This window comes from Lepidochelys kempii, chromosome 25 (assembly GCF_965140285.1).
Source record: "Lepidochelys kempii isolate rLepKem1 chromosome 25, rLepKem1.hap1, whole genome shotgun sequence".
Taxonomy (NCBI): domain Eukaryota; kingdom Metazoa; phylum Chordata; order Testudines; family Cheloniidae; genus Lepidochelys; species Lepidochelys kempii.
Window position 1 is genome coordinate 9,117,346 of NC_136404.1, and position 24,501 is coordinate 9,141,846.

The following is a 24,501-nucleotide window of genomic DNA, read 5'->3' on the forward strand; positions in this document are numbered from 1 at the left end:
TGCCTACTAAGAAAAGATGTTCTATCATTCCTTAATCACTCTGACTAGTCCTTACATTATCCGTGCCTATCCCAGAGGAACTAGCTTGGCAAGATTGGAGTCTGTACTTCAAAAGGGAGAATATAGCAACTATCTTTTGGGCTTATTTGTGGATGTTTTTTAATGCCATTGTTTAAATTGCCTTTAGGAGGAACAAGAGGCAGCTAGACGTCGTCAGCAAAGAGAAAACAAGAGCAACACAACTACTCCAACGAAGGTGCGAGAAAACAAGGTCAACTCCCTCTTGAATATTTTACACAAAAAACATGTTCTCTCTTTATTATGGCTCGAGCTTGCGGTCTGCACCAACCATAAAAGCTTGTCTACGTAGGGAGTTTGACCTGAAAATCTATTCCAGAAGAGCTCCCTGCATGGATACACTGTTAGCAATAAAAAACACTTTATTTCAGAATAATCAGTGGTGTTTGTGAGCTCTTCTGGAATAGTTTATTCCAGAGTAGAGTTTCTGGTCTCTTTCACCGTGTTGACAGGCCCTTACTCTTGAGTAGGGGTTCCTAAACATTTGCAAGGGCCATACCACATGTTAATAGTTTGGTATGTGGACCACACTTTCCCAGCCATAAATGCACAAGCTACCTCCCTGTTATAAAAGCAGCAATTGCTCACATGGATAAGTAATAGGGGGAAAGTTTTGAATGTGACTTCAGCTTTTATTTCAGTGCAGTTTAGTAGCTTGTAATAAGGCTCCCTGTGAGCAGCAAGTTTTGTATGGATCAGTTTGGGAAATCCTGCAATGGATAGATCTAGAGGAGAGGCAGCGTAGTGTATTGATCATAGCATACTGGGTACCAGGGACAATTCCAATCCCAAATCTAACCACTAACGCTTTGTAGCCTTAGGCAAATTACTTAATCTTTGCGTGCCTCTATGTCCTTCCTATAAAATGGGGTTGATACTTGCTTATTTCAAAAGGGTGTGGTAAAGATTAACTGATATTCTGCAAATGCAAATTGCTCAATATTAGAAAGCTTTTTCTCTTCAACATTTCTTTAGGATTCTGGTGCTGAAGAAGAAAAAGTTGGGACAAATGCAGTTAAAAAGACATCTCCCTCCAAAGCACGCAAGAAAAAGCTGAGTAAGAAAGGAAGGAAAATGGCAGGGCGGAAGCGAGGGCGTCCCAAGAAAATGAACACTGCAAATACAGAGCGCAAGACCAAGAAGAACCAAACTGCACTAGAGCTTCTGCATGCTCAAACTGTGTCTCAGACACCCTCATCCTCTCCTCAGGGTAAGCTGAGAAACTCAGCGGTTGTCAGTGGAAGAGCGTTGTCCGTATGAGTCTCAGTTAGTGTCCAGGAAAGTTTTTACTCTTAAGAGTGAATGCTCAGAGCTCTTTGTATTCAGAGACCCACAGACTTCTAAATCTTTCTTGTCAGTTTCGCATACCTCCTCTCCCTGTTCTCTATTGCATTGTGACATTGTATCACCTGCTTTCCAGCTGGGATGATTGAGGCTCAGACAGCTGGCTGTTAATGTTAATCCAAACTTCTCCAGAATGGGGGGCAGCAGAACAGAGGGGTTGGCTGAGTTTGCCTTCACTGATGTGTTGAACACGAATCCTGAGTGTATTTTGAAAGCTGATCTGTTGCATGAGAGGCACTTAGCCAAGTTACTGGGTCCTGTGCTGTAAAAAAACATATTCCCCGATGGCAAAGGGCATCTTCCTCATTTGCTATGTTTCATTACTTAAAATGTGGTCTGCATTACTTTCTCCTCTAGATGCATACAAGTCACCTCATAGTCCATATTACCAACTACCTCCTAAAGTGCAACGGCATTCATCTAACCAACTGTTGGTGACTCCTACCCCACCTGCACTACAGAAGCTGCTAGGTAAGAGTTCCCCTTCTGATGCATAGAGAATGAAAGGAGTAAATAATGGGTTGATCACAGTTTACTATCTGGGTGGTGGTTTATATCATTGCTGTGATATAAAGATTCAAGGGAAACTGAAATACTAAAGCTTTAATTTTGGGGGAAGAAAGGTATATTTTAATACAAAACAGTGAATTGCAAAATATTGCCAGCTGGAACTGGATTGGTAATGGGATATGGAGCATTTCACCTGAGGTCCCCTAAAATCAGTAGGCCTGTTTGGCCTTTGTGAAACTGGATTGGGTGGGGGTGGTGAGTGGGGTGGGGTCTTATTTTTTTTTCCTACATAACCAATGGCCTAATATCCCCTTTGTTGGCAATTCCAGCAGAGGACTGAATGTGCCATGGTGAGGCCATTTTGCTCTTAGGGATAGTCCCTTCAGAATAATGATGAGGTCCATTGGGGCCTGGGCAAAGGTGGTAGATGCATGCTGTATCAAATGAAATTTAGTCTCCATTGCCTTTTTAAATGGGGTATTTCACTAGCACTAAAACACAAGTCAATAAAATGTCACTGTTAAAATTTGGACCATGTTGGCAACTATGTTGCTTGTTACAAGAACCTTTACACTGAAGATGCTAAACCTCTGATAACTAAGGAGAGGTTGTTCCTACAGTAAGTCTTTGTCTTGCATACATAACACTGCAGAAGGGAAGGGAGGACCTGCCAGTTCTCTTCCAGCCTCCACCAATTGCCAGTGTGTCCGTTCTTTTGCATGTTGCTTAAGTTGAAGCCTTGGTCTACGTTTACTGCAATTGACTGGGTTTCAGCTCTCATGTGGCATGAGGGAAAAGGACAGACACTGCTGGTCCAGAAACAATTCTGCATTATTTTAAAATAAGACGGTGCTTTAACTTAACGAATAAGGAACATGGGGGGCAGAATTCTGTTTTCCCAGAACCAGAAAGCAAAGTAGAAAAATAAAATCAGATGTTCTGAGGGTTTTGGAGGACAGTGAGGCTATATGGTCAGGGAGTCTGTTCTAGATGTAAAAGATGGTGTGAGGAAAAAATGTGGAGTTCTTTCTAGGAGGAGACCTGGAGAGCAGTAAGATGAGTTAAAATGGCAAAGTATAGGAAGTAAGCAACAAGAGTTGAGTTCTGTATAAGACACAGTGCCTTGAAGATTAGGAAGAAATTGGAAGTCAGTGAAGAGATCAAGGATCACTGTCATGGTGGGAGGGAATCGGTGAGACAGATGGCTTTAACTGTGGCTTGATGGATAGACTTGAGGGGTGCATTGTGATTAGGGAGATTACAATTAATCAAGAGCATGGACTGAAGTTTTGCAGTGAGGATGGAGAGGAAGGGGGAGAATTTTGGGGTATTGTAAAGAACAAGTAGAGTTTCACAGCTGTTCAGCTGTGAAGGAGGAAGGAGTAGAATGACCCCAGGCTGTGAGACTGGAAGGATGTTGGAGCACCGTGAGTGCATTTCTGTCATGATTATAATGGGTTGCCTGTTTTATTGCTCCTGCTTGCATTAAAGTCCATTAAGAAACTCCTTTTTCAACACACACATCATTAGGGTCCATCAGTTTCCTGTCTGCTTCCTGAAAATGTGCTCTTAGAAATGTTATAATGAGGGAGCTAATCTATGTGGTTAATGCATGACGCACAGACCAGCTAAGGGTCTAAGTAATATGCTATTGGAGAAAGTTCCAGGTTAGTTTTCTTAAAACATTAGTTTTCTTGCAAAGGAAAGCACATTACTGGAATAACCATTCCTAGAGCAAAAAGATGGTGCAAAACTATTGTATTTAAAATAATTGAGGTCAGCTTGTATTGTAACTAGGAGTTTTCAGCATTCACCAGAGTGAGCTCTACAGCCTCAGTGTACATGTTAACCCCTGCAAAAGGCAGTAGGGAGAAACCATGGTCCAAAATAATCTTAAATTGTTTTTCTCCCCTTCCGTCCTCCATGCATTTGTGTTACAGACTCTTTTAAGATCCAATACATGCAGTTCATGGCGTACATGAAAACTCCTCAGTACAAAGCAAACCTGCAACAGTTACTGGAGCAGGAAAAGGTGAGTGTCTTTTTTTTTTTTAAATTGGTCTCCTGACCATTTCTAGCTATAGATGTACAGCCTCCACATCCCCTTCCACAGATATTTGAGAAAATGCCACAGACCCAGAATTCCAGATCAGTATTTACATAATTCCACTGTGGCCCCTGACAGAGTTAAAGGGCCCTGCTTAAGAGAGACAATGCCTTTTTGCTTAAGGCACAGGACTGAGAGTCCTGTGTTCTATTCTCAGCTGTGCCACCAATTTACTGTGACCTTGATGAAGTTTCTTTGCCTCTCTGTCCCTGTTTCCCCTGTAAAATGGGGATAATGTTCCCTTTTTTCACAGGATTGTCCAGATTTAATTAGTTGTTAAATTCCTTTTCATTAAACTCTGTTAAATATGGTTGAGCTATTTGCCTGAATATGGGATCACCTGTACAGACGAAAATGAGGGTTTCCCAACACTAAAAATAGCAGACAGATAGCAGGAATTGAACTTTCAAGAGAAAGTAGTGCCACACTTTAAAGCACCACCATTTCAATGGCCGCTCTTTCCTCTGATGAGCTGCAGAAGAGAAGGTGACCAAAAGTTACATGAGATAGTCTTTTCCAAACTGGTTACAATCTCAGTCAGGTAATTGTGGCTCAGTAAGAGCTATTCTGAGATCACAGATGGGTCATATGGGACAATAAAATTGTGCTAGAGAAGATAAAATATCCCTTATTCTGGTTTTCTGGAATAAAGTGTCCATTGAAAGCTAATCTCTGAGTCAAAATGCCTTTTACAGTAGTATGTGTGGAAACCAGGAATTGCAATGAACCCTAGGCTATAACCCTCAAACTAATTTAACATCAAGAAGTTGGTTTGTTCACCTTATAATAAATGAAAGAACTAAAACAAAAGTAAAGGAATAGCCAACAGTCACACAGCAGGTTGGATAAAATATCCGTAAGTCCCTGAATAGGTGTTGGGGCATGTTATAAAAACCTAGAGTGATGTCTGTAAGGTGCTTGAGAGCCTAATGGAAAGCAGTATAGTTGTAAAATTTATTATGCATGAGCTTCCAGTTCAGCTGAGCAAATAAGTATTTGGTACAGTAGCTGAACCAAAAAAACCCACCCCTTGTTTGTTCTGAACCAAAACTGATTTTTTTCCCCCCCGTTTTTTCCCTCAACAAAATGAAAATCGGAAACTTTTGCTTGTTGATTCAAACAAAATGTTGAGTCCAATTGACCTTTCTGACACTTTTCAAGTTTTTTGGCTAAAACTATTTGCTGAATTTGCAAATTGTTTCCATGCCTGAAAAAAATGCATTTTGGGGTAAAATTCATAAATGCTTGCTGTGACCACAAAAGTCTTGCAGCTCTCCTTTCAGTGCTCTGCTACAGCAGAGCTATCTGTCCAGCAGAGAGAGTACAAGTTCACTATCCAAATATCTTTTCCTTCTTGGTTTTGCCCCAGTTAGGGAATTAATGAATGCCCTTGAAAATAGGGATTGTGATTACGGAGCCAGAATAATGGTTCCTCCGCACAACTCTACCTACACAGTAACATTCTAACCCTCAACACCTTGTGTCTTCCATTTCTAAGCCTCTGCCAATCTCAGAGAAGAATGCTGCTGGATTATTCCTATGATGTGATGCGCAATCCAGGGTAATAGCATAAAGTCACCAGCCTGTTTCACAGACTTTATAGACTTTGCACTGTTCTCCATATGGGAAGGCTGGTGTTAGCCTTTGGTGAGAATGGTCAACCACTGCTTGCTGCATTCACTGTGCAAGAAGTGCTTTGGGGCGTTATCAGTGATGTTTGACAGTCCCCTACCACTTCGGCTTATGGTCCCCTGAGAAACAGAGGACAAAAAATCCTTCTGTTCACATGCTTGGTGTCAGGAAAATGAGCAGCGTAAAGTTAATTCTGTCCTCTTGCACAGCCTATTGTGCTGTATACTGGAGTTGTGATTTCAGACTGTATGGAGGAGGGCAAGTTGGTGATGGTATCTGACACCTTTTTCTCCCTGGGGTAAACTAAAATGTGAAATTTTATTTGTAAGTCAAAATCTCTTCATGGAGTGTAGTATTGGGCACTGAGAGAATCACTAGTTAAGAATTGTGAAACCTGAATCCCAAACTGCTTTGGCTAAATAACTTGTTCTGTGGTATGTACTGGTTACAGTACTGCCTCTGACTGTGTCTTATTATGAAAACCTAAATGTTTTTAATAAAGCTTCTGAAGTGCTAGTACACTAATGTACCTTTAGATGGAGCTATCAGCTACTGTAACACTTAATGAAATGCTAGGTGTTCATAGCACAAATGATTTCACAGCCTCACCTAAGCAATGGGTTTAGTGCCATGGTGATTGTGTGTTTTCCCTTCCCAAAATCCTTGGAGGAGGTGACAAAGGGGGGGGGGGGTTGATTGTTGCAGAAGTATTACATTCGACATTTTCCCCTATGTGTAGAACATTGCTCCTTATCCAGATGGATAGCTCTTGAGTGCAAGACCCCTTCTTTTTCCCATCTTCAGCCCTTAGCAGTGAATACTTTGCTCCTGCAGAAATCCCCTCTAGAGCTGGGAGATAAATGGGGAAGAATCACAAATTTCTCGTTTCTTTTCCCCTCCACACACTATTGTTTTTCATAGAAATTTGAACCTTTTCCCAGTTCTACTCCTGTTCTTTGCAGGTATAGGGAGTGTGGGAGACTGGGACACAGAAGCAAAAATGTAAGGCGTGCTTGTGGTGGTCTGGTGAATATTCTATGCATGAATTGCCCTAGAAATCAAAGGGAGAGCAAGTAGTGTAAGGAATTTTGAGAGAGGCTCCTCTAGGACATGACGTAACATATTTCTGATTTTTTCCCTGACATACTTTTGTTTACTGAAGTTCTTTGAAGAAGAATATTCTGTGAGAACTTTGGGGATCTCTGTTCTATTCCCAGCTCAACCACAGACTTAGTGTGTCCTTGATGAGTCATTTAATCTCCTTGTGCTTCAGTTTCTCATGTATAAAATGTGGTTGGCACTTGAGTTGCTGAGAGATTATCCTGGTGAATACTACAGAGAAGCCTATAAATAAATATCTGTGACTTTGTGGATGAACCCATATTTTAAAACAATGTTAAACTCTAGGAAATACAGAGCTGCAGAAGTTGGAGATGGAAAAGGTCTATGAAGAAGTCTATTTCCTCTTCTCTTCTAGTGCAGGATCATTCTTAACTGTCCCGCACAGTTTTTAATATTTCAGGTGATGGGACTTCCTCTGTTTATCTTGGAAGACCATGCCACAGTCTAATAGATCTCACTCTTACGATAGGTTTCAGAGTAGCAACCGTGTTAATCTGTATCCGCAAAAAGAAAAGGAGGACTTGTGGCACCTTAGAGATTAACAAATATATTTGAGCCTAAGCTTTCGTGAGCTACAACTCACTTTGTCGGATATCATCACCTTATGATAGGGTTCCTTATTCTTGCCTGTGTAAGCGACTGTATCATTGAAATGCCAATTGGTGAGGTGGAACTTCCCACACACATTACAATGGGAGTCTGACATAAACTTTGTGGGGTGTTTTTTTTTTTTTTTTTTTTTTATTTTTCCAGGAAAAGAACGCTCAGTTGCTGGGGACAGCACAACAGTTATTCACCCACTGCCAGGCACAGAAAGAGGAAATTAAACGGCTCTTTCAGCAAAAGCTCGATGAGGTATGGTTTGGCCTGGAGGAAATGGACTAAAAATGAATGTTTAAAAATAAATATTCTTGCTGGAAATTAACAATCCAACACTCTTGAAGTTTTGCTCTGGTTTCGACATCTTGGCTCCTTCCTGCAGGTGGCTGTCCAAGGGAATGTATTTCCTTCTCTTGTCCAGTCCATCACTGTTGCTTAAGTTGTAGCTTACCAGTCCCACCACCATGTCTTGATCCCAGAAGAGGTGTTAGTGACAGTCCTCAGGGCTGATTTTCCATTAAGTAACCAAGGAGCACGCAGAAAGTACATTCATTTCCCCTAGTTGAGTTGACTTGCCAAGTCTGCCTAATCTTTCTCCAGAAAGTGCACGCCTGCACTTGGGCGATTCACAGGCTTTGTGTTGGCGTTATGTCACTACACCATTTTATTTGTGGATTTATGACCCTGTGCTCCAGCCACTTCTGCTTATGAAGGGGGAGAACAGAACATGCTTAGAAATTGAACAAAGGGATCAAATACAAATATCTTGCCACCCCAGAAGCAGTGATTTCATTCACCCGCAGCATAAAGATTGACAAGGTGATTGACAGTGGTGGGATTAAATCAGTAACTACACCCAAACCAGGCTAAACCGCCCTTACGCACAACATAGTCCTTGCTGCGCTGCTCAGCAGAGGCCTCAAAGCTTCATTGAATTGGTGCTGTGATTAAGCCCCTGGACTGCAAGAGTTCTGGGTTCAGTTCCTTGTTTGGTCAGACTGTGAGAGACCTAGGGCAAGTCATGTGATCTCTGGGACAGCATTTCTTCCACCTGCTGTCAGTCTTGTCTGCTTAGCCTGTGAACTCTTTGGGCTAGTCTAGTACTGTCAGGCCTTGACCTCATTTGGGGAGTCTTTGTGCTCCTCTGGTACTACCAATAACGTTGGGTGGCACAGTAATAATAGAACAGCTAGCCATATTTACCCACCACTTTTCATCTGTAGTGCTCTGTGTCTTGCAAAAGAGCTCAGCATTGTTGCCATTTCACAGATGGGGAAACTGAGGCACGGTAGCTTCCTGTTTGCCTATAGTGGCTCTAAAAAGCATGGGGGAGGGTACAGTGGGACAAACTGGCGGGTACCACACCAGCTTGACAAATGCAGATAGGTCAAATGAAAGTTCAGAGGCCTACAAAGAAGCATGCTGCTTCACTGCATGAACAGGTGATCATATGGTCCAACTAGGGGTCAACTCCTGGTTTGTATTCCCAGCTTTGCCAGTGACTTGCTTGTGACTGCACAAGGTATCTCGCGTCTCTGCCTCAGTTACCCATCTGTAAAGTGGGAATGATGATGGTGATACACTGCCTCTCTGAAGCGTTGGAAAGTTTTAATAACTGTAAAAGTGGTGTGACTCCCCTAAAGACGGGCAATATAGAAATGTGAAATATTATTACTATATGTGTGTGCCGACTCTGAAATTGGAATCCTGAGTCCCATTTGAATCTGATCCTTTCTCCCCCTCATCCTGTAGTTGGGAGTTAAGGCTCTGACATATAATGACCTGATTCAGGCTCAGAAAGAGATCTCTGCTCACAACCAGCAGCTGAAGGAACAGACAAAGCAGCTGGAGAAAGATAACAGTGAACTCAGGAACCAGAGCTTGCAGCTGGTACGTACTGTGCTTCCATATGACGAGCAATGTGTGAGCCAAGTGATGGCCATTTTATATATAGAAGGCAGGTCATGAACTGCTGTTTTCCCTTTTATATCTTAATGAGAACAAAAACTGAATGGAAATCTTCATTCCTCTAGAGCCTAGAAGAATGTTGTCCATGCAAAGAATGCTACACTGGTGATGGGAAGAGCTTGTGTGTCCAGTTCTTGTGCTCACTGTCTGGTTTCTGTGCTATCTGTGGCATTCCTCTAGTCCTAGACCTTTTGGCTTCTGAAAACAGTCACCAGTTGCTTTCTTTTCTTTCTATTACTTCTTAGTCAAGATGCATTTCAAAAGAATGAATCTTGATCCAAAGGGTAGGGTGGGTGGTCCATTCTCACAGACGACTTAATTGAAATCCAGAAGTTTTCTGAAGTGACAGCTGATTTGGGTGGCCCCAACCTCGTCCACAGTACGCAGCTGTGCAGACAGGCTCTGCGCATATGGGATAGCAGTTTGAAGTGGAGGTGATAGAACACCATAGACAAGAAGTTTGCCCAGGGCTCGCTTGGCTGTAGCTGTCATTTATATATCCGTCACTTTCAGCAGTTCGCACAGTTAATATTAGGGTGGTGGAGAAGCTGTATGCAGAAACATTTAGGGATGTTGAGTAATGTTAGCCTTATAAGCCCCAACTCCAGCTGCTTACATAGGGATTGGAAACCAATTTTTCTGTAAAGCTGCAGTGTTTGCCTTGAATTGAGAGCTAGTCCTCAGTATGATAGAAGTTTCCCTTCAAATTTCAGTGGAAAGGAGGATGGGATTCTGCCCTGCTCTATTGATAGTTTGGAATTGTGAAACATGCCACTGACCAAGCCTTTAATGCACTTGCAGCTTAAAGCACGATGTGAAGAACTGAAGTTGGATTGGTCAACGCTGTCACTGGAGAGCTTACTGAAGGAAAAGCAGGCACTGAAGAATCAGATTTCTGAGAAACAAAAGCACTGTTTGGAATTGCAGGTAGAACCGCGAGCGAATTTAGTGCCACTAGGTTGTAGTAGTATTCGGCCAGTATTCCAGTTAGGGCACACGTTCGTCTTTTTGCATTACGGGACATTGGAACATAAACCTGCTGCCGTGGTAGTAGTATGACAAAATGATTAGAAGGTGGGTTGATAAAACTAGGAAGACCAAAGCTGCAGATAATCTTTCAGGTATACAAAGGGCAAATAATGGAAGTTTGCTTGGCCTCCAGTATTGCTCTGAGCTTCTGAACCTGAGCATCGGTTTATCAGTTTTCCTCCGTGTCCTTAAAATGCTTTGTCTAGTGAAAAGGAAGGTCCTATTGGTTTTGTTCTATTTCGTTCTGTTGCTCCTATATTGTATCTCCTGTGTGTGTCTCCTGTCAGACATCACTTCCCATAGAAATATCTTGCCAAGAGGACTTTTCTTTTCACAGTGGGGTTGGTTCTCTTGGCTTCTCATAAGAAGTGGTAACCCAGTCCAAATGTGTTATCGGGCACATGGTTGGATACTCTTAGTATGGGGTGTGATTTCCCCCCACCCCCACCATCCAATTTAAATCTGACTTTTTACAGACTCTTTATTGGAAATTGTCTGACATGCTCTAGAAGATGTTCCCTAGTAGTCTGTTTGAACATTCTTTTTTCTACCTGTACCTTTGTTTCACAAATCCAGAGCGGTGTATTGAAATTTGTTTTTTAAATCATAGATTGTTTGCTTTGAGTTATCACCAAAAAAGGGGACACTTTTTCTGAGAAGCGTCTGGAAGGGAAAACTCCAAAATGTGGTATAATTCTTAGGTACAGTCTTTAATCTTTGTCCTCCTCTTCATTTAAAGATCAGCATTGTGGAGCTTGAGAAAAGTCAAAGGCAGCAGGAGCTCATGCAGCTGAAATCGTATATGCCTCCTGATGAGTCTCTGTCGGTACAACTACGCAATAAAAACCGTTTAAGCCGTGAGCCCGAGGCCGATCATGGCAGATTCCAACTTGAGCTTGAGTGCTCTAAATTTCCTATGCCCCACATCAATGGCATGAGCCCTGAACTGTCCATGAATGGCCATGCTACTCCCTATGAAATTCATAATGCTCTTAGCAGGCCCTCTTCCAAGCAGAACACCCCTCAATACATGACCTCTCACCTGGACCAAGAAATAATTCCTTGCACCCCAAACCACAGCAGCAGACAGAAGGTGGACAAGACAGCAGGCTTGTCCTTACCTGATTACACCAGGTTTTCCCCAGCTAAGATAGCCCTAAGGAGACACTTGAATCAGGACCATGCAGTCAATGGAAAAGCAACAACTAATGAGATACACCAGAGGTGAGAGTGGTTAGTTCCTGTGTTGGGAAATGAGGTGTGGTAATGCTTGTCGTGTTGCTGGTAATATACCTAGACAGTAGAAGAAAACAATCTCTGCCTAGACTTTAGTGTGGTAAAGCTTGGTGGCATAGTCATTTAACTGTAAGCCAGTATATCCAGCAATGCCAGTTGATCAGGTAAGCAAGGCAATAATGCCTTGAGTTTGTAATAGGAATTCATTTTGGACGAAGGGCATTAGAAGGAAAAAGCTGACGTGTACATCTTTGTTCCAGAGCTGACCATGTAAAAGAGAATGGCCTTACATATCCAAGCCCTGGCATTTCAAATGGCATAAAGCTGAGCCCTCAGGAAACTCGGCCCTCTTCCCCAGCGGCCTTACCCATTGCAGGCGAGAAGGTAAGGAAAGCGTTGGCTTCCCTGCACAGAGCTGTCAACAGAAATGATGCTTCTCACAGAGCAAAGAAATAAAAGCTCTAGGCTAGAAGGTGTGGATTCAGCCCTTTCTATGGCTACCAGAGAGGATGAACTCAGCATTGGGTGTAACATGAAATGGAAGATGTCAAAAGAAGGAACTGGATGGTGGAGAGAGTCTGGTTATGAACTAGGCTGGTGCCTTTCATTGAACTCTGTAAAATGAGTAGGTGGTTTTGCTCTAGTTCACTTAGCCAGTCTCTGCTGGGTGTTGGCCTCAGCAGAGAGGCTGAGGAGAGAATGTACCATGGCGTGTCAACTATGCTCTCCCATGGAGAGGTGCCCGTTCTGGAGCAGGGTAGAGGCATGCGAGCGGGTGGCAGTGATGATTGCACTGCTGCTGCCTGCTCTGTGGATAGAGGGCTTCTGCCTACAGATTTGTTGGACAAACACCTTTCACCAGCAGCAAATCAATGGTTACGTTTCTCATTGATGTAAATCTTGAGAAATAAGAGGCTGTGAATCCCCAAGCACAGGTAAGGATGTGAGGAAACAAGCTTTCGAAAACTCCCTCCCTCTCCCCCTTGAGGCCCACATCAGAGCCTCCCTCCTTCCTGTCCAAGGTGATCTGGTTCAGATTCCTTAGGAAACCTCTGTTCGTCTATGGTCGCAGTGGGTTGTTGGCTGAACTGATGTGCTGTCAATTTGCAACACATTCAAACTTCCCAAACACCCTTTTCTCGTATATAACATGCTGCCTGATGGGAAAAAATACAACAGCAAAGTGCCTGGGGAAAAATGCACACAGCTTATTTGTATATAAAAACGTCAACATGTGCAGAGAAGTAGCAGGGTTTGATCGTCGTTGGGGGAAACTCACTAGTGAGTAACAAGCCCCCTTTGAAACAGGCTGCCTTTGTGTTCGCAGGTTTTGCGAGAGAGGACTTCTGCGAGTAATGGAGAAACTATCACCAGTCTACCTATCAGTATTCCTCTCAGCACGGTGCAGCCCAATAAACTCCCTGTTAGTATCCCTCTGGCCAGCGTAGTCCTACCTAGCCGTGTTGAGAAGGTGGTGAGTAAGGGATTGTCAACACTTTCCATCCCTAACTAAAAACCAAACTGGGGAATAGTCATATACCGTGCACCAGAATCCTGGCTGGGACGTTGAGCTAGAATACCCTTGCTGCTTTTGGAGTGGCTGCTGACGCTGTCTCTCTACCTGGATCTTGGACAGTTATTTTCCTAGAGTATGTTAGACCAGCATGTGTCCTGGACAGGGTGGGAGATGAAGTTCCTGCGCCAAACAACTTAGTTCTGAATCTATGGCATGCTGGAGGGGCAGGCATAGTCTAATGGGTAGGACATGGGCCTACGAGTGAGGAATCCCAAGTGCTAATTTCAGCCCCGCCACTGATTTCCTATGTGACACCGGGCAAATGAAGGTCTGTCTTGGTTTGCTCATTGGTATAATGGGGCTACCTCGTGTGGGTGCTGAGGTTGAGTTTGCACGGTGTTTTGAAATTGTCACACGCCAAGCATGAGCTGTTGCAGTGGTGTTGACTTTTCAGCTTTCACAACTGGAAATGTTTTGGGACTCTCTTTTTGTGATCTCAGCAGACCCTTATGCTGGTGTGTGTTCCCAAGGGGAAGAGCATGAAAAGGACAGTGGGGGAGGGAGGATCAGTGCTTGACAGAGCAGGGATGTAAGGCATCCAGTTCCCACCAGTGTTTCTGCCAAAGGGGATTCCAGTAGATTACTAAGGAGCATTCACTACCTTTGTGTGGGAAGCATGGATTTGGAATCTAACTGGATGGTAGTGGAGGAAAGAGGAGGGTTAATGACTCCCTTCTCAGCCCATTGAACCATCTCAGACTGGCTGGATGCTTCCCAGTTTGTGACCACCAGTGTGGTGTTTGAGTCCCCTCCAGCAGATCACCAGTACAGCCTTGTGCAGCAACATACAATTGGACATAAACTTCCCCCTGTAGCCCGCTTTCCGTCATGGGAGAGGGAAAGATCTCTCCAGCCTGAGATCATGTATCCCATGGCTTCTGCCAGCCTCCCGCTTGTACTTCCTTCATATCCTTTAATTGTTCCTAGTTGATGGGTTGATTGCTCTTATTAGCTCAACAGCCTCCTGCCTAATTAGGCCATTAAGCACCCATCCCCCCAATTAAATCCATTCGGGGGCAGGGAGGAGAGCTAGTATCTTAGGGGCCAGAGTGCTGGGTCTGCTCTAGCACTCTTTTACAGGGGGTTCTTTCTTTGATGAACTAAATAAGGGATCATTAGACAGATGCCACGGCGAGCTGCAGTTGGAGGGTATTGTAGTCTGACTCCCCATGTTCCTTCTTGCAGCAAAAGGCCTTGCAGTTGTGTTGGAGAGCCCCTGTTGTCTTAGTTCCAGGCAGATACATCTCTTAAAATGGAGGAAGGTGGCATCGGTATAGAATTACATTGCTGCCCTTGGGAGTTAGTGCCTTCTTCGGGAAATATCCCTTGCTGAAAGCTGGTTTTGCAAAGGGAGAGCTCGATTCTGAAGTCTGTGAGCACCTGCAATGTGTGCGTACATGCACTGGGCCAGATCCTCAGCTGGTGTAGTGTGGGATAGTTCCATAGAACTCAGTGGGCCTATGCTGACTTGTATCAGGTGGGAATCTGGTGCTCTCTTTAGTGTTCCTGATGGCTTATTCATTATGGATGCATTCTGAGAACAGAAATACTCGGGATGACACCAGGCCTTCAGTCTGTGTGCACGTCTCACTGATTTCAGGGGAGCTGTGTGTATGAACTGAGGGTGCGATAAAGCTCTTTGTTTCTTTTCCCATCTACACTAAAACTACGGTTCGAGGGATCTCATTACCACACAGTTGCCTTGAGTCAAAGGCAGAGGGACCCTCTTTGATGTGTTTGTACAGCCACTACCACATTGGGATCCTGGTCCATGACACGGGCTGGTAGATGCGAACTCAATATAAATAATAAAAGTTGTAGTGTAGATGGGATCTAACTGTGTCCCGTAACTGGGCTAACCCTTGAATAGAACAAACCTCTAACCCAGTGGTGGAATGCTCTTAGGTCATGTCTAACCAATCACTATTAACTATGATGTAGCTGCAGTGGGTTTGTCCCCTAATCTAAACAGATCTGTGGCTTGGTTATAGCTGCAGGCATTGATGGGACCAAAGAGTAAACCCTTGTACACATTGTTGAGTTAAGCCTTTGTTCCTCAAAGGAGAGGAGTCACTTCCGTCCCTTTCCTCTCTCTGGTTTGTGAGCACAGGTTACAGGCTTGTCTAACATCTGAGTTTAGTCTGGGACCCTGGGAACCCTGTCAAACCAAGCACTTCCTTGTGCTTTTGGAAAATGTGGCATTGTATGTGAAACCAGCAATTCTAGAAACAAGCTACAACACAGTAGCAGGAATGCTACTGAGGCTCTGGAATTACTGCAGGACTCTAATTTGCGCACCAATACATTCCTAGCTATATGAGGTCGGAGACGGTAATTTTTATTCCAGGTGCCAGATTTTTTTTGGTGGGGAGCGGAATATTCCTTGTGCATGGACAATGACGCTTCAGGAGACGATCAGATGAAGCCCCTGGGATCCTACAGTGCAGTCCCCAGGGCCTGGCTCTCACTGCTAATACAGAAGGTGTCGTCTGCAGAGAGGTCATGTCCCAGCATGCCGTGATGCGTTGTGGTGGGAAGATTGTTACATGCTGGGACATGACGTCTCTGCAGGCTACATGAAACTAGATGCAGCAAGTTGCCAATGCAGCCCTTGGTTTGGGCAGCCTGGAGTTAAACTGCAATTTTCTGAAAATAGACAAAGCCTAGAAGGTTTAGGGAATCCAGAGGGATTTAAAGCCACAAACCTACAAACGCCCATGAGTTCTATTAAATGAACGGCTATTGAACAAACTTTCTGGACTGAAGTGCCTGTGTTTTTTCGCCTCCTCCAGAGAAGCACACCTAGTCCAGTTCATCAGAATCGAGACTCGTCGTCAACACTTGAAAAACAGTATGGTGCTAGTTCTCATAATGGCGTAAGCAATGCTGCTGGAAATAAGTCACTGGCTTTGGCTACCTCAGGTAATGAACTCCTCTCTATGGAGCCTCCATGTCTCTTAGCAATAACTCTCGTCATTATGTGTGTTTGAGCTTTTGGGCACTTGGGATTGAGAGCCCCTGGTGCTGCAGAGAGCTGGATGTATGGTGCAGTTTCATATCAAGAGATTGAATGTTCCTGGGTTAAGGAGAAGGACCTGGATTGGGGGTGTATGTAGTAGGGCTGAAAAAACACAGAGAAGGGAAGGGTCATTCATTAGTGAAAACATATGAGTGTGGCAGTTCAGACAAAAGAATCACAAACCAAGATGGGCAGTGTGTTCCCGTTGGTCAGTCTTGACCACCTAGTGCGAGAAGTCCCCCTTAGGCTCTCTTCCAGCATCTGTATAGATTGAATTTACTCACATCCAACTGCTTGCCCGTGTGTGGCCCCTCTTATCCTCCCGATTCTCCTAGCTGCAGTTGCTGTGTGGAATGCTGGCAGACCATTGCCTCTAGCTCTTCCTCTCATCAGCACAAATAAAGGATGGAACAGATGGTCTCCCCACCCTTGGGGAAATCCTACCTCCAGCTGTACTGCTATGGTGGATCCTGTTGCTCCCCAGTAATCTGAGCACATTCCCAAAGGGAACCCTGGCACAAAGAGAAATGAGTCAGGCCTTTTTCAGTAGTCTGGAAAGGCAGCTGTTGACTTTGTGTCTGCCACTCTCAACAACAGGGAGCTTAGCAAACCCACTGCACTCCTACACTCCATTCAAGGGGCAGGAGCCGTTTCCCAAAAAAGCACCCAGACACGCTTTATTCAGGCTTTTTAGGACTAGTGAGTGCCTCTTCAGCATAGCCTGCAGGAAGCACTCTACCACAGCTGTATCCTCATCAGACTTGCACTGTCATTCTTCCTCAGTGCTCCCCACCCTCAGGGGCTTTGTGTGATTAACATCCTTTCAGCAGATAAGGGTTGAAGGAAGCTCACTCTGAAGCCAATTATAGTCAGTGCTGTAGAGTAACATTGGGTTCCCAGCTCCCCTTAGTCCCAACTATCCCAGGAAAGAAGGCCTTATTTAAATTCCATGCATGATGCATTGCTGCAGATACTTACTGAACTTCATTACTTCCCTTTTCCTCAACTCCCACATGGGTTCCTTCAGTCCCCTGACTTCCTGAAGTTTTCCACAGTTTTCTCCCTGCTTCCTTTTGGTTTGAGCTATGGGATGGGGCTAGGTGTGCAGATGACAGCCTCTTTGGAAGGAAACTTGTGGTTGGCTGGAGCAGAGAGATTCTTGGGTTCTAATCCAAGGTGAGCATTTTATCCTGAGAAGGCACTTGAGTTGTGACAAAGGTTGGGTTAAAGGCAGGACACTTGCATGTTATGTATGAACTTTTGTGAGTCCGTAAAAGGGAGCAGAGTGAACTGACAGATCTAACTTAATTCACCAATGCATGCAGCTATGTTCTTGGCTTCACTGTATGATGGGCAGCCTTGCAGAGTTCAGTACGTAGTATTATGCAGATGACTAGGAGTTATTGCTTTCCCAGAAGTTGCCAGTTAGGATAGTTGAACACTCAGACATATCCCAGAAATTTAGCACTGGCAGGTATACATCATTGCTTTTTTTGAGTGAGACTTTCCCTTTCCACAGGTTTTTCATATTCTTCTGGCTCCATGGCAGTTAATGGAACACTTTCAAACAGCCCAGCCCACCTTAACCATAGTGTTGATCAGGCAGCTGTGGACGACCCGGGGAGTTTGTTTAACTCAGTAGGGTCTCGGAGCTCCACTCCACAATACCCTTCTTTGCTAATGATGCAGTCACGGAATTCTGGGCAGAACTCCCCGGCTCACCAGCACTCAGCAAGCCCCAAGTTAAATGGTGCCTCTCAGAGCATGGTAGGGGTTCTGCAGTATGTGGATGCTCAGAAGATGTTTACCGAAGGAACAAAGGGGGAACTTCAGCCTGATGCCGCCTTTTCAGATCCTGAGAACGAGGCCAAGAGAAGAATCATCTTCACAATCTCTCCTAGTACAGGAAGTGTAAAACAGTCTCCTTCTAACAAGCACAGTCCCCTGACTGCAAGCATTCGGATGGACTGTGGCCAAGCATACATGCAGGATGGGAAGAAACGAGGTCGAAGGAAGAGATCCTCCACTGGGAATCTAAACATGAACTCTGGGGTGTCCCCTAAACGCAAATCCTTACCAACTGTGGCTGGACTCTTTGCTCAACCTTCAGGCTCACCGCTTAATATAAACTCAATGGTAAGGAAAAGAATGGTGGGAGTTACGGCTAAGTGTAGGTATGTTTGGCATGTCAGTACTATACATTGTTACAATTTTGGCGTTCTGGACTATGGCATAAAAACCAATGTGAACATGTTCCTCTAAGAGCCAACAGGTTGTTGAAAGTTACAATGATCAATTTAGATGTAGTTACAGAATCTTCTAAGTCCTCTTACCTTCCCCTCAAAAAATTCTATTAAGTATTAAACAGAATCTTTAACAAAATAATTCTGATTCTCCAAGTGATCGTGAAACGTGTTTGCTTTTTGTGAAATCAGAATTTTACCCCGTCTAAAATACATTCATTAAGTGACTTGAGTGCTTATGTCCCATTGACTTTAAGCAAATACTATTCAGTAAGTGTTATCTCAAAACACACAGCAGATGTTCCTAATGAAGACCTGTAGGTTGTATTCATCATGGCATCAGAAATTGATATTTGAGGTGAAATGTTCTTTCCCTTTTTTCATGCATTTAACTGCCTAATTTTATCATCTTCAGGGTCAAGTATTCAGCCATGAAAGCTCAGAAAGGCAGCCAAACATTGTGCAGGGATTTTAGGGTTGTGACACTGAAGGATAGCATGACTTTTGGTGTCAAACGCTAAGCTAGTCTTAAAGCTGAAAGCCAAGTGTGCGTGAATACTGTCTTATGAAGTTCTTTACTAAAAGAATATTTTCATCTTTAACATTTTTTTTCTTCCCACCCCAGGTCAATAACATTAATCAGCCTTTAGAAATAACGGCCATTTCCTCCCCTGAAAACTCCCTGAAGAACTCTCCTCTTCCCTACCAGGACAATGACCAGCCTCCAGTGTTGAAAAAAGAGAAGCCCCTGATTCAGACAAACGGCGTTCGTTACTCGCCACTGACTTCGGATGAAGAGCAGGGATCGGAAGATGAGCACAATAGCACCAGGTGAATATAACTCTGTCGATGTCCGGTTAGCAGCTTTATCTGATCTGAAGATAGGGTGACCAGATGTCCTGATTTTATAGGGACAGTCCCGATTTTTGGGTCTTTTTCTTATATAGGCTTCTTTTACCCTCCACCCCGTCCCGATTTTTCACATTTGCTTTCTGGTCACCCTATCTGAAGATGCAGCTCTCTAGGCCTGGTCTGTTAGTTCTCCAAGTACAAAGATCTATCTCATTAACTCATGCTGCTTGTCAGCCAGAGTTTGTTTTCAGCATTATATATATTGTGTACTTTAGTAGCTAACATCTCTTGATAAACTGTGAAGGTGTTGGAAAGCAGAATGAGCATAGGGAACCTACTCCTAGCTGGGTTTTTAATGCTTGCAGCGGGTGGCTTTGTTTGGAAGAATGAGCATAAACTTTGCAGGAGTGCTCACTTCAGCACCCTGACCAAGTCTTACCTTTTGGGTAATTTTTAGCTAAGAAAATTCCAACTTCCGTTTCAACTTGATACAGAGTTCTTCACTTCCTATTCCAAAGTGTTGTGTAATGTTGCTCTATGTTGTTAAACACCTGTCACGTTCTTCCCCATTTGTGGGTGTAGTAATTGCTCTGTGTGTATGTGAAGTACTTTAAGAGTAAAGGTGCTGTAAATCTGGCTGCCTGAGGAAGGAAAAAAGCAATGAAAAGTTCCATGAATAAGTATTCTTGGTATGTAGGTAAAATTCACAACCTCTGTTCAGAGTCTTTGGTAGCTTATTTCTTGGTAAGGATATATTCCACTAGTACAGTGGTTCTCAGCCAGGGCTACACATATCCCTGGGGGTACACACAGGTCTTCTAGGTATTTGCCTAGTCTTACAACAGTCTACATAAAAAGCACTAGCAAAGTCAGTACAAACTAAAATTTCATACACACAATGACTTGTTTATACTACTCTATATACTATACACTAAAAGAAAGGGAGGACTTGTGGTACTTTAGAGACTAACCAATTTATTTGAGCATAAGCTTTCATGAGCTACAGCTCACTTCATTAGATGTATCCGATGAAGGTAGCTCACGAAAGCTTATGCTCAAATAAATTGGTTAGTCTCTAAGGTGCCACAAGTCCTCCTTTTCTTTTTGCGAATACAGACTAACATGGCTGCTACTCTGAAACCTATACTATACACTGAAATGCAAGTACAACATTTATATTCGTTGATTTATTTTATAATTATAGGGTAAAAATGAGAAAGTAAGCAATTTTTCAGTAATAGTGTGCTGTGACAGAATGTTGGGAATTGTTAAGAAAGGGACAGATAAGAAGACAGAAAATATCATATTGCCTGTATATAAATCCATGGTACACCCACATCTTGAATACTGCGTGCAGATGTGGTCGCCCCATCTCAAAAAAGATGTATTGCAGTTGGAAAAGGTTCAGAAAAGGTCAGTAAAAATGATAAGGGATATGGAATGGCTGCCGTATGAGGAGAGATTAAAAAGCCCTAGGACTTTCAGCTTGGAAAAGAGATGGCTAAGGGGAGATATGATAGAGGTCTATAAAATCATGATCGGTATGGAGAAAGTAAATAAGAAAGTTGTTGTTTACTCCTTTTCATAACACAAGAACTAGGGGTCACCAAATGAAATTAATAGGCATCAGGTTTAAGACAAACAAAAGGACATATTTTTTTTATACAGTGCACAGTCAACCTGTGGAACTCTTTGCCTGAGGATGTTGTGAAGGCCAAGACTATAACAGGGTTCAAAAAAGAACTAGATAAGTTCCTTGAGGCTAGGTCCATCAATGGCGATTGGGCAGGGATGGTGTCCCTAACCTCTGTTTGCCAGAAGCTGGGAATGGCGATGGGATGGATCACTTGATGATTACCTGCTCTGTTCATTCCCTCTGGGGCACCTGGGATTGGCCACTGCTGGAAGACATGATACTGGGCTAGATGGACTTTTGGACTGACCCAATATGGCCATTCTTATTTTTGTTTGATTATGTAAGCAACTAGTTTTTAAGTGAGGTGTAAGAACAAAGAGCAATGGTCTCAAGCTGCAGTGTGGGAGGTTTAGGTTGGATATTAAGAAAAACTTTTTCACTAGGAGGGTGGTGAAGCCCTGGAATGGGTTACCTAAGTAGGTGGTGGAATCTCCTTCCTTAGAGGTTTTTAAGGTCAGGCTTGACAAAGCCCTGGCTGGGATGATTTAGTTGGTGTTGGTCCTGCTTTGAATAGGGGATTGGACTAGATGACCTCCTGAGGTCCCTTCCAACCCTGATATCTATGATTCTGTGTAACTTGGGGGTACGTCAGACAAATCAGACTCCTGAAATGGGTACAGTAGCCTGGAAAGGTTGAGAGACAATGCACTAGTAAATTTGCATTGTACATTTTTAAATTAGTTGGGCAGACACAGAAACACAAAAATCAAGAGGTATGTCATGGGGGTAACTCAGTAACAGCAAGACTTCAAGAAGCACTGTGTAAGTAATCTTTTTCTTTTCTACTAGAATTGAGAGGAAAATTGCAACGATATCATTGGAAAGCAAATCTCCACAGAAGGCTATTGAAAATGGTAAGTTTGGGGAATGTTAACCATCGAATGCATTCTGATGCCTGCTGCCCTGTAGTTTTTAGACTGTCAATTGATAAGCAGGCTTCCTGGGAGAGAACTTGTGGCGTATAGCAGACATGCCTTTCAAAGCAGAGATCTGTGCTAATACAGATCCTTAAGGGGATTGCCTTAATCACATTACAAACTTTGGGGCCATCTCTTTGTAGTTGGTTGCTTCAAAATCCCTTTTAAATTTATGGGCACAGGTTGTAGTCCTGACTCTTGACACCTGGGATAAAACTATGGGTGGAATAAAGCATTTTAGAGGGTTTTACTTTTTTCCTAGACAAGGATGCCTGGCCAGTTTTTGGCTAGGTGTGTGTCTGATTTGAAGGCTGATGTAATCTGCTCTTCCAATAGCCTAATCAGTCCTTTGAGATGCATTTAACTAGGGTCATAAAGGGATTAATAGCTGCTGTGAACTTTCTCCCTGTGTGTTCAGAAAGGAGAATCAACTATTAAAATGAGTAAATTGTTGGACAGATTGTGCTTATTGAAGGTTAAATGAATTGTTCATTGATGCATGCAACCCTTCTTCCAAACTAGGTGGCAGTTTAGCTGGGAGGAGACAAGCACAAACCAGTGAGAACATGAATAGCAGTAAATGGAAGTCTACCTTTTCACCAATTTCTGACATCAACCTGACCAAAACTACAGATAGCCCATTGCAGGCTGTTTCATCTCTGAGCCAGAATTCCCTGTTTGCCTTTAGGCCGTCCTCTGAGGATGGCATGGCCATCGATGCCAAACTTGCAGCACACACAAGGAAAAACATCACCATGTCCTCCTCTGGGACGGACGGACTCAGCCCCAATACAAACTCCATTAATGGATCCATGTATAATGGTGGACTGACCACAGACATCGGTTTACACAGCTTTATTGATGGTGCTTCTCTTCCTCATAAGACTTCAGATGTGACGACCCTCAACTCCTCTCTGGGTTTTCAGTCACAGAGGAGCAAAGATGTGGGGATTATGGAGACAAACCCCTTTTTGAACAAGAGGCAGCTTGAAGGCCTAGGCAGCATGAAAGGAGAAGACTTAAACCGGTCAGGAGTCAAAAGTAAAGAGATCAGTGAATTAACCATTCGTCCAGGGGCTTCTTCTGAAAAAGGTTCCTTGCAGCACAATGGCAAGGTCGGCAAAGGACGGGACCGTGATGTGGAGTTTAAAAATGGCCACAACCTTTTCATTTCTGCTGCTGCTGTATCTTCTGGTGGCCTTCTTAATGGCAAAAGCCTTTCCACTGGTGTCTCATCTGCAGGCAACCCAGCACCTTCTGTTCAGACGCACCATCCTTTCTTAAACACATTGACCACTGCATCGCAGTTCCCCCTGGGCCCCATGGCTTTGCAGGCAAACCTCAACTCGGTCACAAACTCCTCAGTATTGCAGTCCTTATTTAATTCAATGCCAGCTGCTGCCAGTCTGGTCCACGTGTCATCAGCTGCAACCAGACTGACTAACTCTCATGCTATGGGGAACTTCTCTCCTGGGGTTACAGGTGGAACAGTTGGAGGTAGGCAGAACTTTGTTTCTCTGGTATAAGGGCAAGGCTAGAGGAAAGTGTGGCTGTGTTTCTCTCCAGGTACAAAACCATTTCACTTCTGCAGGAAGTGGAGCAGCTCTACCTTGGATTGACTCTGTCCTGCATCTCTCACGACTGATAGAATAATCAGCTTTCTTTCTGCTAGATGAACATAGAACTAAGATGAAAGGAAATGGGAATGCACCTAGATGTTCTGATTTCATAACACGCGGTTGCGTCAGTTGTCGCTATGCTGGAACTAGTTTAGGTCTCCCTGCAGGTCTAAAGGTTTAACGTGCCGTGCTGCCCTCTCTGAATAGTTAAGGATATCTGACTTGTCAGCTTCAGTGAAGGTTGAGATTAGGACATAAGATTCTTTCTCCCTCTTCCTTGTTTGTGCTGAATATCTGTATCCTTTTCAGATGAGAAGCTGATGGGATTTGTGTAGGATTCTGCTGGCTCTTGAACTGAGACTGATAAGAGTGCGTTTCTGGGCCAGGAATGGCAAATGCCATGTGGACCTCTAGCATTCTGTGCTGCTGTTCTCATGAGGCAAACTAGTGGAAGCAGATAGGAAAGAATCTTCCTTTAACCCTGTAGTATTGGCAGGTTCAGACAGGTCCTGCCCATAATCATTCATGCACCATGTTGGGAAATCCTAACTCTCACCTCTTAGCGTTTTAGATTTGCTGGATATTCACTCTCTGGCTTTGCAGCCTTGTAAGTGGGTAAGCAGGAGGGAACAGCAGTCATTTGAGTCTTCAGGTAAAGAACTCTAGTGCCTGGATAATCTCATCAAAAGCTTACCCATGTGGCATAGAATTAAAAGGTCTGCTTTCTCTTGGGTCTGGCCATTGTTCCCCATGGCATTTACAGGCTGGCAGTAGGAAGGTAAGTGACTCTTGTACTTCCTGGCCTGCACCATTATCTCTCATTGCTTGCTGCTATTTCATGCTGCGTATTTTGTATGGGGCTGTAACTGCTATAATTTTGCTTTTTTTGGCTTTTTGTTGGTTTCTCTTGTCACTTGTGACTGTACAAAGCCCATCTGCTGAAGCTGAGTTTC

General features: G+C 43.7%; 2 protein-coding genes across 13 annotated transcripts in view; one reads left to right on the forward strand and one right to left on the reverse strand.

Moving 5' to 3' along the window:
* Positions 1 to 24,501, forward strand: part of DOT1L (DOT1 like histone lysine methyltransferase) — a 103,786-nt gene that overhangs the window by 67,003 nt on the left and 12,282 nt on the right. For 4 of the 8 annotated variants that reach the window (XM_073324230.2, XM_073324233.2, XM_073324236.2 and 1 more), the window contains 15 exons: positions 188 to 271; positions 1,054 to 1,288; positions 1,780 to 1,893; positions 3,873 to 3,964; positions 7,547 to 7,648; positions 9,146 to 9,283; positions 10,163 to 10,288; positions 11,130 to 11,614; positions 11,887 to 12,010; positions 12,954 to 13,100; positions 15,995 to 16,124; positions 17,741 to 18,357; positions 19,090 to 19,295; positions 21,802 to 21,866; positions 22,452 to 23,426. In XM_073324230.2, coding sequence (XP_073180331.1) covers positions 188 to 271; positions 1,054 to 1,288; positions 1,780 to 1,893; positions 3,873 to 3,964; positions 7,547 to 7,648; positions 9,146 to 9,283; positions 10,163 to 10,288; positions 11,130 to 11,614; positions 11,887 to 12,010; positions 12,954 to 13,100; positions 15,995 to 16,124; positions 17,741 to 18,357; positions 19,090 to 19,295; positions 21,802 to 21,866; positions 22,452 to 23,426 — 3,640 coding nt within the window. The remainder of the gene's footprint in view (positions 1 to 187; positions 272 to 1,053; positions 1,289 to 1,779; positions 1,894 to 3,872; positions 3,965 to 7,546; positions 7,649 to 9,145; positions 9,284 to 10,162; positions 10,289 to 11,129; positions 11,615 to 11,886; positions 12,011 to 12,953; positions 13,101 to 15,994; positions 16,125 to 17,740; positions 18,358 to 19,089; positions 19,296 to 21,801; positions 21,867 to 22,451; positions 23,427 to 24,501) is intronic. The other 4 variants (XM_073324234.2, XM_073324232.2, XM_073324231.2 and 1 more) reach the window with 4 other exon arrangements.
* The window catches only part of PLEKHJ1 (pleckstrin homology domain containing J1), a 56,169-nt gene that overhangs the window by 5,757 nt on the left and 25,911 nt on the right, over positions 1 to 24,501 (reverse strand). The window contains exon 6 of one of the 5 annotated variants that reach the window (XR_012156197.1): positions 19,756 to 19,957. The exons of 3 other annotated variants lie outside the window; for them this stretch is intronic. The gene's annotated coding sequence lies outside the window, so the exon portion shown is untranslated. Of the gene's footprint in view, positions 1 to 19,755; positions 19,958 to 24,501 lie in introns of those variants that run through there. One more of the 5 variants, XR_012156198.1, reaches the window with a different exon arrangement.